Source organism: Hypanus sabinus, chromosome 4, assembly GCF_030144855.1.
Source record: "Hypanus sabinus isolate sHypSab1 chromosome 4, sHypSab1.hap1, whole genome shotgun sequence".
Lineage (NCBI taxonomy): Eukaryota > Metazoa > Chordata > Chondrichthyes > Myliobatiformes > Dasyatidae > Hypanus > Hypanus sabinus.
The window spans coordinates 155400432-155415732 of record NC_082709.1 but is presented as its reverse complement, the minus strand read 5'-3'; the positions used below and the strand labels follow the sequence as shown (position 1 = coordinate 155415732).

The 15301-nt window shown below is 41.5% G+C and overlaps 1 protein-coding gene across 1 annotated transcript in view; it reads right to left on the bottom strand.

Annotated features, from left to right (window-relative positions):
• si:ch73-264p11.1 (uncharacterized protein LOC100000923 homolog) overlaps positions 1–15301 on the bottom strand; it is a 210698-nt gene that overhangs the window by 26355 nt on the left and 169042 nt on the right. The window contains exon 3 of the mRNA XM_059968510.1: positions 5976–6200. Coding sequence (XP_059824493.1) covers positions 5976–6163 — 188 coding nt within the window. The 5' untranslated portion in view covers positions 6164–6200. The remainder of the gene's footprint in view (positions 1–5975; positions 6201–15301) is intronic.

The following is a 15301-nucleotide window of genomic DNA, read 5'->3' as shown; positions in this document are numbered from 1 at the left end:
TAGGTGAGTTAGAAGGATGCATGAGAAGGCCTTAGCAAGTAGGAATAAGGAAAGCCCTAAGATATTCTACACGTGACTAGAGTGAAGTTAGGAGTGATCAAGGATAACCATATAACCATATAACAATCACAGCACGGAAACAGGCCATCTCGGCCCTCTTAGTTCGTGCTGAACTCTTAATCTCACCTAGTCCCACCTACTCATACTCAGCCCATAACCCTCCACTCCTTTCCTGTCCATATACCTATCCAATTTTACCTTAAATGACACAACTGAACTGGCCTCTACTACTTCTACAGGAAGCTCATTCCACACAGCTATCACTCTCTGAGTAAAGAAATACCCCCTCGTGTTTCCCTTAAACTTTTGCCCCCTAACTCTCAAATCATAAAAGAGGAAACCAGTACCTGCAATCAGAGGAGGTAAGGAAGGTCCTTAACTTGCTTCAGTATTCACAAGTGAGAGGGTCCTGGATAAATGTGAGGACAGCTTAAAACAGGCTGATGTGCTAGAACGTGTCAACATTAAAAAAGATAATGTGCTGGAACTTTGAAAAACATTGGGATAGATAAGTCCCCAGCTCTGGACAGATATACCCCAGGTTTCTAAGAAAAGTGAGGGAAGAGATTTCTGAACCTTTGGTGAAGATTTTTGCATCCTCACTGGCAACAGAAGGAGCACCATTAGAATGAAGGGAGGCAAATATTATGCCTTTGTCAAGCAAGGTATAAGGGATAATCCTGGTAGTTATAGACGAGTGGCTCTTACATCAGTGATGGGCACTCAGAAGGCAGAGAGTGGTCACAGATGCTACATCTTCTGCCTGGAGGTTGATGACCTGTGGTGTTCCACAAGGATCAATCTTAGTGATTTTTATTAGTGACTTGGATGAGTAAATGGAAGGGTAGTCTGCAGATAATATGGAGATGGATAATGGTGTAGAAGGATGTCATAGATTACAAAGGAACATTGATAGGATGCAGAGCTGGGCTGAGAAGTGGCAGATGTCAGTCAATCCAGAAAAGTGTGAAGTGATACACTTCAAAAGATTGAATTTGAAGGCAGAATAAAAGGTTAACGGCACGCTGCTTGCAGCGTGGAGGAATAGCAGCACCTTGGGGTTCACTGTCCTAGATCTCTCAAAGACGCCGAGCAAGTTGATTGGGTGGTTAAGAAGGCATATAGTGTGTTGGCATTCAATGGTTGGGGGATTGAGTTCAAGAGCTACAAGGTAATGTTGCAGCTCAGCTCTATAAGTCAAGTTTATTGTCATTTCAACCATTTACTGCTGGTACAGTGCATAGTAAAAACGAAACAAAGTTCCTCCAGGACCCTGGTGCTAGATGAAACAACACAAAACTACACTGGACTATGTGAGAAAGCACAAGACTACAGTAGGCTATGTAAAACAACATAAAAACTGCACTAGACTACAGACCTGCACAGGACTACATAAAGTGCACAAAGAAGTGCGAGGCTGTACAATGATTAATAAACAAGACATAGGCACAGTAGAGGACAAATTTCAATATAATAATAAGTGATGTAGATGTCAGACTAGACTCTGGGTATTGAGGAGTCTGATGGCTTGGGGAAAGAAACTGTTGCACAGTCTGGTCGTGAGAGCTCAAATGCTTTGGTACCTTTTGCCAGATGGCAGGAGGGAGAGGAGTTTGGGGTGCGTGGGGTCCTTCACAATGCTGTTTGCTTTGCGGGTGCAGCGTGTGGTGCAAGTGTCTGTAATAGCGGGAAGAGAGACCCCGATGATCTTCTCAGTTGACCTCACTATCCGCTGCAGGGTCTTGCGATCTGAGACGGTGCAATTCCCGAACCAGGCAAGTGTCATCTAACCCTGGTTAGACCACACTAGGAATATGGTGTTCAGTTCTGGGTGCCTCAATATAGGAAGGATTTGGAAGGTTTAGAGAAGGTGAAGAGAGAATTTATAAGGATGCTACCTGGATTCAAGAGTATGTGTTATGAGAAGAGATTGGCTGAGCTAGGGCTTTCCTCTTTGGAGCGAAGGAGGTGAGAGATAACTTGATAGAGATGTACAAGATGATAAGAGACGTAGAAAAAGTGGACAGCCAGCATTAGGCTAATGGCTAAATTTAATGTGATTGGAGGAAAGTATAGTTGTGATGTCAGAGGTAAGTTTTTTATACAGAGAGTGGTAAATGCATGGAATGCCCCCTGCCAGTGGTGGTGGTAGAGGTAGATGCATTAGGGAGATTTAAGATAGGCGCATGGATAAAAGAAAGCTAGCGGGCTATGTGGGAGTGAAGCATAAGATTGATCTCGGAGTAGGTTAAGAGGTTTGCACAACTTCAAGGGTTTGTATTGTCTTGTACTGTTCTATGTTGTATGTTCTAATCTCCAAAACTTAGTTGCATTCCAGAGACAACACAAGGTTACAACTGCAGTCCATGTATTAATGAATAAATCCAACTCATTGAATTATTAAACAATTCTGATGCAAGTACTAGAACAGAGGTAGTAACACAACAGCGATATGGAGAGTAGAACTGTCCTAGATTTAATTTTCAGTACAATACTGAATTAGCCAGGATGTTGGAATGGATACCACAAATTGCCATTCCGCCTTTGGTTAGGAAGAAAGAAAGAATCCTGGTCCATAACTTTGACAATGGTGCAACCAGATACTTATTACAGTGGTGAGGGTTTCTGCTTCTATCACAGATTGTAATGGTAATTTCCAGATCCTAATAAGAAAAAAAGTTTCATTTGTTTCCCTCTAATCCTTCCAAATTATCTTAAAATTATGCTCCATATTCATTGACTTCACTGCTTAGGGAAATAATTCCACATTTCTTCCTGTCTTGGCCTCTCAGAAAATAATACAATTTATTATAATAATTACAATTTATTCCTGGTCCTCACCTATCACCCTACCAGCCTACAGATCCAACGCATTATCCTCCGTAACTTCTGCCACCTCCTACGTGATCCCACCACCAACCACAGCTTCCCCTCCCCACCACTCTCGGCTTTCCACAGGGATCGCTCCCTACGCGACTCCCTTGTCCATTCATCCCCCCCCCCTCCCCATGGACCTCCCTCATCCCTGCAAACGGAAGAAGTGCTACACCTGCCCCCACGCTTCTTCCCTCACCACCATCCCAGGCCCCAGACAGTCCTTTCAGGTGAGGCACCACTTCACCTGAGAGTCAACTGGGGTGATATACTGTATCCGGTGATCCTGATGTGGCTATTTATACATTGGGGAGAGCCACGGCAAACTGGGAGACCGTTTCGCTGAACACCGGCGCTTGGTCCTCCAGCAGTGGCGGGATCTCCCTGTGGCCACACATTTCAATTCCACAGACCACTCCCTCTCCGAGATGTCTGTCCATGGCCTGCTCTACCGTCAAGATGAGGCCACACGCAGGTCGATGGAGCAATACCTTATCTCCCGCCTAGGTAGCCTCCTACCTGCCGGCATGAACATCCAACTCACAGACCTCCCTTGATACCCCTGCCTCCCCACTTACCCCCATCCCTATCTATTATTTTAGTCTGGTTCTCCTTCTCTCTCTTTTCCCCCCTCACTATAATCTCTCCCCCCCAGCCTTACCTTTCTTTCTCTTTTATTTCCCATAATTCTCCACCTTTCCCCTAGCCCATTTCCCTCCAGCCTATCACTTCCCAGCTCGCTACTTTATCCCTCCCCCCACTTTTTATCCCCCCTCGGCCATCCCATGTTACTTCACTCCTGATGAAGGGTTTCGGCCTGAAACGTCGACACTACCTCCTCCCATAGATGCTGTCTGGCCTGCTGAGTTCTGCCAGCATTTTGTGTTCTTTATTTATTTCCAGCTGTGGTGAACTACATATACCTGTCTGGACATGCCCCCCGCTGACTGCTCCTGTGGATCCTCCCACAGACCCCTGTATAAAGGCGATTGGAGGCACAGCCCCAGCCTCAGTCTCCAGGATGTTGTGTGGTGGTCTCATGCTGCTTGTTCTTTCTTCCAGCCAATAAAAGCCTACCTTAACCCACGTCTCAGAGTTATTGATGGTGCATCACCAGCATCTGCAGATTCACTCGTGTTGCAATACATTTTACCCATTTCTCTCTAACTAAATTTCATTTTTGCCAACATCTTTATAAATTTCCTGAATCCTCTCTTATGGTATTGCACACTTCTTGAAATGTGGCAGTCATGTGATTAAAAACAAAACATTGTCTGTCCTACTTTGAAACCATAAAACACTTTCATAAAACAATTTTACTATTTATGGATGTTCAGTCCTTACACACTTCTATCCCCCATCAAGAAGGCCTCCAATCTCTTTCTTGACAAAATAACCAACCAATTCCCTTCCACCAACACCCCCCTCCATTTGGCAGAACTGGTCCTCACCCTGAACAATTTTTCCTTTGGCTCCTCCTACTTCCTCCAAGCTCAAGGAGTAGCTATGGGCACTCGCCTGGTCTGCAACTATGTCTGCCCCTTTGTTGGTCTTGTAGAACAGTCCAAGTTTGAAGCCTTCTCTGGTAATACTCCCCAGATCTTCCTCTGTAACATTGGTGCTGCTTCATGCTGAGTTAATCAATTTTATCAACTTTGTCTCTAACTTCTTTTTCAATCTTTTTAAAATCTAAAATGAGCACAAAAGGATACATAAGCAATAAGTACAATGTAGTTAAGTCTTCCCAAATCATACAAGATACAAATATAATATAGACAAGACAAAGAAAAAACTAGGTATATCAATATAAAAAAACAAAAAAAGAAGAAAAAGAGAAAAAGAAAAAAATATTATTATCCCAAAAAACAATAACTAATCTAACAAACTAACCACTAACTAATAGAAAAAAAGAAGAAAAGAAAAAAAAACAACATGGGCTGATTATAGCGTCTAAGAAAAGACAAAAAATCATCAGTGTCCCCAACTCCGATCCTCTACACATATAAAATCGGAACCAGAAAAAAATAGGATTGGAACAGGGTCAAATTACATCATGTGAAAATATTGAATAAATGGCCTCCAAGTCCTTTCAAATTTAATAGAAGGGTCTAATTTTTCCAATAAACATAATTTTTTCCAAACTTAAACATAACATAGTTTGGGAAAACCAATGAAATGTGGTAGGGGGATTAATTTCTTTCCAATTCAACAAAATAGATTTTTTGGCCATTAATGTAAGAAATGCAATCATCCGACAAGCAGAGCGAGATAAATAAATTGACTCCATCATTGGTAAACCAAAAATTGTTTCTAACTTCTGTCCTGCCTTTAAATTCACTTGCTCCATCTCTGACAGCTTCATCCACTTTCTCCATTTCTCTGTTCCCATCTCTGGAGATGAAATGTTGACTGACATCTTTTATAATCCTACTGATTCCCATGGTTATCTTGACTATACCTCTTCTCACCCTATCTCCTGTAAAAATGCTATTCCCTTTTCTCAGTTTCTTCACCTCTACCACACCTGTTCCCAGGACATCACTTTCCATTCCAGGATATCAGAGATGCCCTCTTTCTTTAAAGAACAGGGTTTTCCTCCCTCTGCTATTGATGCTGTCCTCACTCGCATCCCCTCCATTTCCCGAACATTTGTGCTCACCCTATTTTCCTGCCTCCTTTGCAGTGATAGAGTTCCTCTTGTCCTTACCTACCACCCCATGAGCTTCCACATCCAACACGTTATCCCCCGCAACTTCTGCCATCTCCAAAAGGATCCTACCACTAAACATACATCTTTGCTGCACCCTTCCCTCTGCTTTTTGCAGGGGTTGCTCACTCTGTGATTCCCTTCTCCTTCCATCTCTGACCTGAAGAAGAGTTTCCGCCAGAAATGTTGACTATCTATTCATTTCTGTAGATGTTGCCTGACCTGCTGAGTTCCTCCAGCATTTTGTGTGCGTTGCTTTGACCATTTATGATACTTTACCTTTCAATTAATAATTTTGTACATTAAACTACACGTTTATCACAGTGTTACTTACAATACACAGAGGCATAACGTATTAGGGACTGTTTCACTCTGCCGCACTAAATAACTTCCATCAATCGCATTTGCTCCAAGTAAAGTTTCACATTCCTTTTTGCTGATGTTTCCATGAAAATACGGAAGTGATGCAATAGCAGACATTTGGTCTGCTTTTCTCTCATGTCTTCTCTTTGCTTCACACATGAAGTCTTATTTCTTTCTCTTGAGCTTTCAGTTTTAACTATTGAATAAAAAAGGTTGAGGATGTTACAGTATTTAGTTGTTAATTACAAGCAAAGAGCAATATTATCAGTTCAAATGCAAACTTGAGTAATGATTTAAAAAAAAGCTAAATTGTCAACAATAGTAATTAGGGTGGTGAAGTCAATGAAGAAGGAAGTACTGATCTGAGACACACAGCTTTCCTGTGCCACCCAGTTTGTGGATAAACATAGGCACCACTCTGAATCAAAGGACACAGTCCAGAAAATACACAATGGTTTAATGGTGACTGGTGAAATATGGAGCAAAAAGCAAACTTGACCCAAAATGCCATCTTCCTCCAGAGATACTGCCTGACCTGCTGAGCTCCATCAGCAATTTGACTAATTATAACTAAGTGTTTTAACCTATGCATAGACTTAGCAGTGGAGGACAGATGTTTTACACAAAGAAGCAAAAACTGTGAATGATTTTGATATAGAGCATAACCTAAACAATGGAATACAAGTCAAAGGAAGAACTAACTATATCTTTCACCATTGTCGCCAGCATTAGTGAAGTTACTTACATATCCTGCTCAATTCCTCTACTGAGAACATTTCACCTCTGGAAATAGTGGAGAGAGAATATACAAGATTTATCTGCTAAGTCAGAAGCTTAAGTTGCAAGGAAAAATTTGGGAAACAGGTTTTTCATCCTGAAAAGGAGGAGCACAAGGGGCTTGTGGTGGGGGGGGGGGGATCTTACAATTTATATAGATAACAAATAATGTGAAGAAGTTAGAATGTAGTACTACCTTAATTATACTGTCTACTAAGAAGACAGGCTCAAACTAGTAACAGATACTTAAAATACTGATATTAAGAAAATCATCAAAGAATGGACTGTCTATACAGAGACAAACAATCCTGAATTACTGAAGAAAAAATTAAGAGCAAGAATGGATGGTTTCCGTACTCATACAGTGCCCTGACCTGAGCTGCCTTGTTTCTCATCCGTCTTCCCCAAAAGACCCTCTCTGCCCCCACCCATGGTGCCCTTTCAAAATTAAATTCATACTTATTGTCAGGGTTCTGCTGAAGATTGGTATCAGCACACCTTGTTTGGGCTTCATGGGCCAAGGTACAAGGGTACTAAGAAACCTTGGAGGAGGCCTAACTTTACCAAAGCTGCCCCCTCCCATCAGTACTCTTTCACTTGGAGATGGTTCAGAGACACACAGTTTAACCTGGAAGAGTGTGAAGTGATTTCCTTTGGAAAGTCGAAACTGAAGGCTGAATCCAGATTAAGGACAGGATTGATTGCGGTGTGAAGGAACAAAGGGATCTTGGGCACAATATGGTTGTTAAGATGGCATATGGTGTATTGGACTTCGTTAGTCGGGAGATTGAGTTCAGGAGCTCTGAGACAATGTTGCAACTTTTGTGTTACGTACCCCGTAACTGGGTGTCTGACCAGCAGAGAAAGAAGAATCTGTTGGAGTCTGGTGGTACCAAACTAAAGGTGTTTATTAATAAAAATAAGCAAAAACCATATCAATAATGCAAATATACATATAAAACAAGTTAGCAGTAATAAACCTAAAAGTGGAGGAATAATAATAATCAATAATAAACAAGCTCTATCGATGTCTAGGGGTAAATGAATTGTCATAGAAAAATATAAAGTTCAGTTCAGTTCCTAAGTGCTGATGTAGTTATGGTTGTTGTATTGTAATCGTTGGCGAGAGAGAGAGAGAGAGAGAGAGAGAGAGAGAGAGAGAGATGTAGCAGCTACAGTCAGGCAAACCTCCCTTTGCTTTCTTAATCCGTCGTATCGGTGTGGTCATTCAGTTATGACCTCTCCGTCCTTCTGCTAGACTGTTCTTCTGTGGTGGACTCGTCACTCTGGCATGAGTGGACACACACACACAAGTCCCCACCAGCCCTGCTTTAACACTGACTGCCTTACTGACTGACCTCCTGGTTTGGTCTCCGAAGCCCCCACCTTTCTTGTGGGTTCCAACACTCAATCAGTGTCCACTGGCATGTCTGGAGGGTGTCTCTCCAGATCTGTCTTTTTATCCTTACTCACGGGGACTCAGCTATCCATCAATCCTGAATGACTGTGTCCCTCAAATAAGGCCGCTCCTTCAGTCCACTGAGGAATGTTTATGAGCAAACTATTGTCCTTGCAGCGAAACAGTAAATAATTCAAAAAGGTGTCACAATACGGTTAATCAGCAATTTCCCCCTCACTCTTATCTGTCACCGATGTTCTTGCTTGTTTTTCCGTCTCTCTTTCTCATGGTCAGCATAGCAACAGTAATAGTTCGTGGTTCTCAGGAGGGGGGGGAATGGTTAACTCTTTACCCCATTGTCCATCAGGTCTGTTCATCACTCATAACACTTTATAACCCTAGTACACCACACTTAGAATATTGTGTTCAGTTCTGGTTGCCTCATCACAGGAAGGATGGGGAAACCTCAGAGAAGGTGCTGCCTGGACTGGAGGGCACATCTTATGAAGATAGGTTGAGTGAGCTAGGGCTTTTCTCTTTGGAGAGACGAAATGAGAGGTGACTTGATAGAGGTGTACAAGATGATAAAAGGCAGAGATAGAGTGGATAGCCAGAGAATTTTCCAACGGCAGAAATGGCTTATACAAGGACATGTAATTTTAAGGAGATTGGAAGAAAGTATTGGTGAGGATATCAGAGATAAACTCTTTACACAGAGATGGTTGGGTGTGTGGAACGCCTACCAGGACTGGTGGCAAATTAGCAGCATCTAAGAAACCTAGGCACATGGATGAGAGAAAAGGTTATGCAAGAAGGAAAGGATCTTCGAGTAGTTTAAATCTTTCTCTCTCTTTTCAAATATATTCATTAAGTCCCTGTCTTAAGTTATTGATCATCAGTCCGAATAGATCCTTATCCAAGTCGTTGTCATATTTTTTTTGATAAAGCTCATGTGAAATTCCTTGAACATTTCAGCATGTTAACTGCAATTTGCCACAGTTAATACCTTTCTACTATTTTGTAGTATAATCTTGTGTACTGTGCAAGATTCAGTATTTATTGTTGTTAAGAAAGTTAAATTACACTGCACTTTGCAGATGAGCAAGATTATTTCACCAATGAAAAAAAAACAGGCTCTGTGAGAACTCTCACTTACTAACTTGTAGCCACGCCAAATGGCTAATGCTCACACCACAAAGTACAATTTCTGAAGCACAGACCTTGGTATTTGGTTTTCTAACTCCAAAAATAGCAATCAGCTTGGTAAAATAAATTTAATGTGGGTCATCTGTACTTGGAAATCAGAATGTAAGTATTTCACAGAAGAAAAATATATTCTCTGTTTCTGTAGTTCTTCTTGATTGTTCTATTTGCATGAACAAAATCCCAGTACCTAAAACTGGGTATATTACCCTTGTAAATCTAGAAAGCAATAACAGGCATAAAATTTGTGTGACTCAATTCCTTAATGACTACATTTCCAAGACTATGGTACATTTGGTCTGACCCCTCCTTCCTAGCATATATCTTGATTTCTGTTCTGTTTATTATCCAGTGTCCATGATGTATCACAGAAGTATGGCTGAGGTTTGGAACTTCATTTGAAATTTAGGAGGAATCAGTAGGTCAGAGCCTGGGATCTGGGAGATCCAAGGGTTGAGGTGGTGGCACGTGCAGCATGGAGCATAGACTGGGGTGTCAGTGTGAAACTAAAAAAACATAGAATATAAAGGAACATATATATAGCAACAAAATTAATAAGCAGAAGACATAATTCTGGTGAAATGCTGTTTTCAGATTGAAGGCACATATCCATTAGTTACTATGCCAATCCATCCCACCCCACCGCCTCATCATTATCCACCAACACACCCGAATTGGAAGTATTTTCTTACTGGTGAATCAGAAATCTTTTAACTCTTGATGGTCTTTTCATTGCCTACTGCTCTTGTCCTAGTTGATGGTAGTGGTCTTGATGAATAAGTGCAGTGCATTTTGTAGATGTTGTTGTTCCTTTCTGTGCTTTGTGGCGCATCAGGGGGAAAGCTTGCCATTTCGTTAGCATTTTTGTCTGTTTTTACAAAGCCAAGTTGCTAGCTCGATGCTCAACCCAGCATGGATGGAAAGTGTGCAAGGAGCCCAGGACCACTCGCCTGGACGTCCACTACGACACTAGCCAGCTAGGTGGTGCATGAGGAAGTGAACGTTTGCAATAGTGGATTGTGTCCCAGCCAAGTGAGCTAATTTACCCTGGATGGTGTTTGAGATGCTTCAGTGTTGTCAGTGTTGCACTAACCAAACCACAGTTTCCATCACATGACTGCCTTGTAACCTTTAGAATGTGAGAGCCAGAAGATAAATCATTCACCACTGGACACCCATTCACTGCCTTGCTCTTGTGGCCATAGTATTTATGTGGTGGATCCAGTTGTTTCCATCAATGGTGAATTCTGAGTCTATTCAGTAATGGTAGGCAAGCTGAACATCATGGATAAATGACTGGACTTCCTCTTGCTGATGATGGTCACGGCTCTATTTTTGTGTCAGCTATTTTTGTATTTGTCACTTATCAGCCTTTTCCTTAAAGCTATCTAGGTCTTGATAAAGACAAATCCATCTTAGTATCTGACCATACAATAGATGCAATGTCGCAGGTTTTGTTTTCTATTCATTCAATGGATGTGTGCAGGCTGACCCAACGTTTAATTATCCATTTCTAGTTGTGTTTGAGAAGGAGATGGTGAACTGCCTCTTTCAACCGCCACAGTTTTTGAGGTGTGGACATTTCCACAATGCCATTCGGGAGGTTCTGACCCAGCGATGTGTCTCCAAATCAGGATGGGGATGAGCTGCCTTTTGATTGCTGGGGGTGGGGAGGGGGAGGAAATCGCTCAGTGCTGGAGAGGGAAAGGCCTGCTGCTGTACCCGAAGAATGTCACCCAGCTTTCCTGAGTTTTGGATATGGACTTGGACTTTAGACTTTTTTTTTCCAGTCTTACAGTATTTTATATTCTGTGTTTTGTGCCCGATCTTTCTAGGTACTTTTGTGTGCAAGGGAGGGTGATTTGGGGGTCAATGATTTGTTCGTTATTTTTTGCGGGGAGGAGGGATTTGGGGGTTGATGGTCGTGCTGCCGGTCTTTAGTCTCTTGCTTTTGTGGCTATTTGGAGAAGAAGAATTTCAGAGTTGTACACTTTGATAATAAATGAACTTTTAAACCTTTGTACGGCTGGAAAGCTAATTCTAGGTGATGGTGTTCCTATGTTTAGATGGCCTTGTCCTAGCTGGTAGAGGTCATATGGTGAAAGGTGCTGTTAAGAAGTCTTGGTGGATGCTGCAGTGTGTCCTGTCGATAACATAAACTGCTGATAATGTGCTTTGGTGGTAGAGCGTGTGAATGGTTTTTATTTTAATTTATTGAGATACAGCACAGAACAGGCTCTTCTGGCCCTTTGAGCCACACTGCCCAGCAGCTCCCCAATCACCAGACAACTGGCAATGACTGATTAACCTACCAATTAGTACATCATTGTACTGTGGGAGGAAACCAGAGCATCTGGAGGAAACCTACACTATGGATGGAGTGCTGATCAAGTGGGCTGCTAAACCCTGCATGTTGTGCTTCGTGAGTGCACTTAACCAGACAGTGGAAAATATTCCATCACACTCCTGACTTGAGCCCTGTGAATGAGCTTTGAACATTGGTCAGACTGTCAAGCTGAGAAGGATCCGTTCATTCCTTTCTTTACTTTCTCTATACATGTGACAATAAACTTGACTTTGATTTTGATTTTCTGCAAAGCCAAGTATGTTACATCCAATATCACCCTCTTATACATTCCAGTCACATTCTCAAAGAGCTCCAGTAAATTAAACAAACATGATTTACCTTTCATAAAATCCATATTATTCTCCTTAATAGTATTTTAAAGTGTTCTACTGCTGTACCCTTCAGACATGCTCTCTCTAAAATAATCTCTTTCAAACTTCTGGCTTGCATATTATCAGATCCTTGGGATTTATCCACTTCCACATTCGGCATTATTATGTAACACTTCAGATCCCCTTTCACACTAGCACCTTGGATCTCTAATATATCCAAAAGGTTTTGTGTGTCTTCTCTGTATTCAAATGCAAACTAACTGCTTGCATAGTTACACTGTACAGTTGGCCCTCCTTATCTGCGGATTCCGCCAACCGTGAATCGCGAAAACCCCGAAGTGCTCTTCCAGCACTTGTTGTTCGAGCTTGTACAGACTTTTTCTTCTTGTCATTATTCCCAAAACAATGCAGTATAACAACCATTTTACATAGCATTTACATTGTATTAGGTATTATAAGTAATCCAGAGATGATTTAAAGTACACGGGAGGATGTGCGTAGGTTACCGTGGATTGGGATCGAAAAAAATCGTAAGTTCTCTAAGTACATTTCTCAGGTACATCCGGTATTATTTAGCATCAGTTAATCAAACGTTTGTCTTAGTATATAGTATATGTTTTACCTTTCTATGCATATAAAACACTTAAGAACATATACTTCAGTGCTGGGCTCGAGAACAGAAGTTCTCGGGACTCGGGACAGATCGCTCCCGAGTGCGCTCTCCACCGTGCCGGGTTGATGTGGATCAAAAACCCTATAATCAAGCCACTGCGTTGCTCAGTAATAATTGTAGCTTTCACCGGGGCAGAGCCTTTCTCACTTTATCCTTTAAAATTGTTCTAATTGTTGACCAACTGTAGCCTAACTCTTTTCCAACGACCAATGGCGTTTTACTTCTTTCTGATCGCTTTATTATTTCCACTTTATTTTCAATCGTGATCGTGATTATTTTTGTCAACAGAAACACTGCGGATTCAGAGCTCTGGTGCTGAGTCTTAATCTCCACCTTACAGAGACAGGTTAAGTAAGGTTTGAGGTTCCGCTGGGTCCTAAGGTCCACCGTATTGAGACAGGTTGAATAAGGGACTTGAGCGTCCACGAAGGGTCCCAGAACCAATCTCCCGCGGATAAGGAGGGCCGACTGTATCTTCATTCCCCATTATAAATTGTACCATCTCTATCCATGCAATGCCCACATTTTCCTTCACTAGTCTTCTTCCTTTCTTTTCACATGCCTCTGTAAGTTCCTGATTTTATGTTTGCGTGATCCACATTTATATTTTCTCTTGCTTTTCTCTATCAATTTCTTTTGCTGAGTTCCAAGATGCTCTCAATCCTCAGGTCAACCATTATTTCTGTCAATTTAATATGGTTCGTCCTCTGGTTTAATCTTATCTTTAATTTCTTAGGTCAGCCACAGATCAATCACTTCGTGTTTTGGCATTATTTCTTTCATTGCTTAGCATTTCCTATCCACCAATCCGTCTTTCAATGTTTTCTCACAGTCAATGATACTAACTCTTCATTTAGACTTAAGAGTTTATCTTGTACTGAGTCACTTCTGCATTCGATGTAAATGAAAATCAAAAAATTGGAGTTTCTGGAAATCTAAAATAAAAAACCGGAAAATGATGCAACTATTCAGTGTGTCTGGCTTGCATCTACACAGTAAACAGAATTAACTTCTTCCATTTTCCACGGATTCAGTCTGACTTGCTTAGTTCTTTAACAGTTCCTGTTTATATCGATCAGATTAAGATCATTCTTCCGAACTTCCCTCGACAACAAGCTTATTATTCAACCATTTCTCAATGCTGAAAAAAAACTTTAAAATGTTGGATACTTCTACATATTGAACTAGAAGAGCATCTCATAAATTCCATGCAGTCAACTTCTACTTTACCTTAAAGCAAATTTGATCCATCTCATTTCCATGTAGGTTAAAGTCTCTACCTCACTTCCTGTATGTGCTCCTCTACATTTCTGCTCTATGCCACACTCAATTTTACAACTAGCTGGTAGTCTGCAAATAATTCTTGCCAATATTTTCTATCCTTTGCTATTTTTAGGTTCAACACAAATTGATCCTAATTCTACACTATTGTGCAAAAGTCTTAGGCACATAGATGTAGCTAGGGTGCCTAAGACCTTTGCACGGTATTCATTTTATGCATTGCACTGTACTGCTGCCGCAAAAAAAAAACAAATTTCATGACATATGTGAGTGATGATATGGGTCTCTGTTGTTGACTGAGAGTAGTAAGGGGGCAGAGAGAGGGCTATCGTGATTGGGAAAAGAGGGAAGGAGAGGGATGGGGGAGAGGAGGAAGGGGACGTACCAGAGAGACATTCTGTAATGATCAAAAAATCAATTGTTTGGAATCAAACGACCCTGCCTTGTGCCTCGGGGCTGGGTGTATCCACACCAACACCCCCACCCCTGGCACTCCCTCACTGCCACCTATCCCACATGCCACCTGCAGCACCCCAAACTTGCCATACACAACATCCTTTGGTCCTGCAGATTTACAAACACGCTCTCTGCTTCATGTTGAGAAATACAGTACCTCGCTATATATGTGTGCCTAAGACTTTTGCACAGTACTGTATTTGTCTCTGCATCAAATATATTCATTTGGTCCACCTCCATGGTACTGCACATCTCATCTGTTGTGCCATGATCTCTTCTCATTACTGCAACAATCTCCTTTATTAATGCTGCTTTCATCCCCTTTTCTTTTGTTGCCTCTCCTTCCTAGATATCAATTCCCTGAAATACTTACAGTAGTTCCTAGCTTTGGTCACATTTCTATGATGGCAAACACATCATGTTAAATTATTTCCATTTGCGCTAATAGTTTACTTACCTAGTTGCAAATGCTGTGAACATTCAGAAACTATTGATGGAAATGTAGAGAGAAAGGGCATCATGAGAATAAGACAAAGGACATCAGGACTGATAGGATTGGTCTACTTGGAGCTAACATGGGTCTGACCTTCCAAATAGCCTCTCTCTACCTTGCGTTATGTTCAAAACCCATTGCAAGGACATTGGCCCCGACTCTGCTGAAGTACAGCTATCTGTTTTGTACAGATCCCACCTATACCAGAAATCTAAAGCCCTCCATCCTACACCTTCTCTCCAGCCACATATTAATCTGTTCTACCCTTTTTTTAAACTTAATCACATATTATTACACTGGTAGTAATCCTCAAGTTGCTACCTTTGAGGTCCTGTT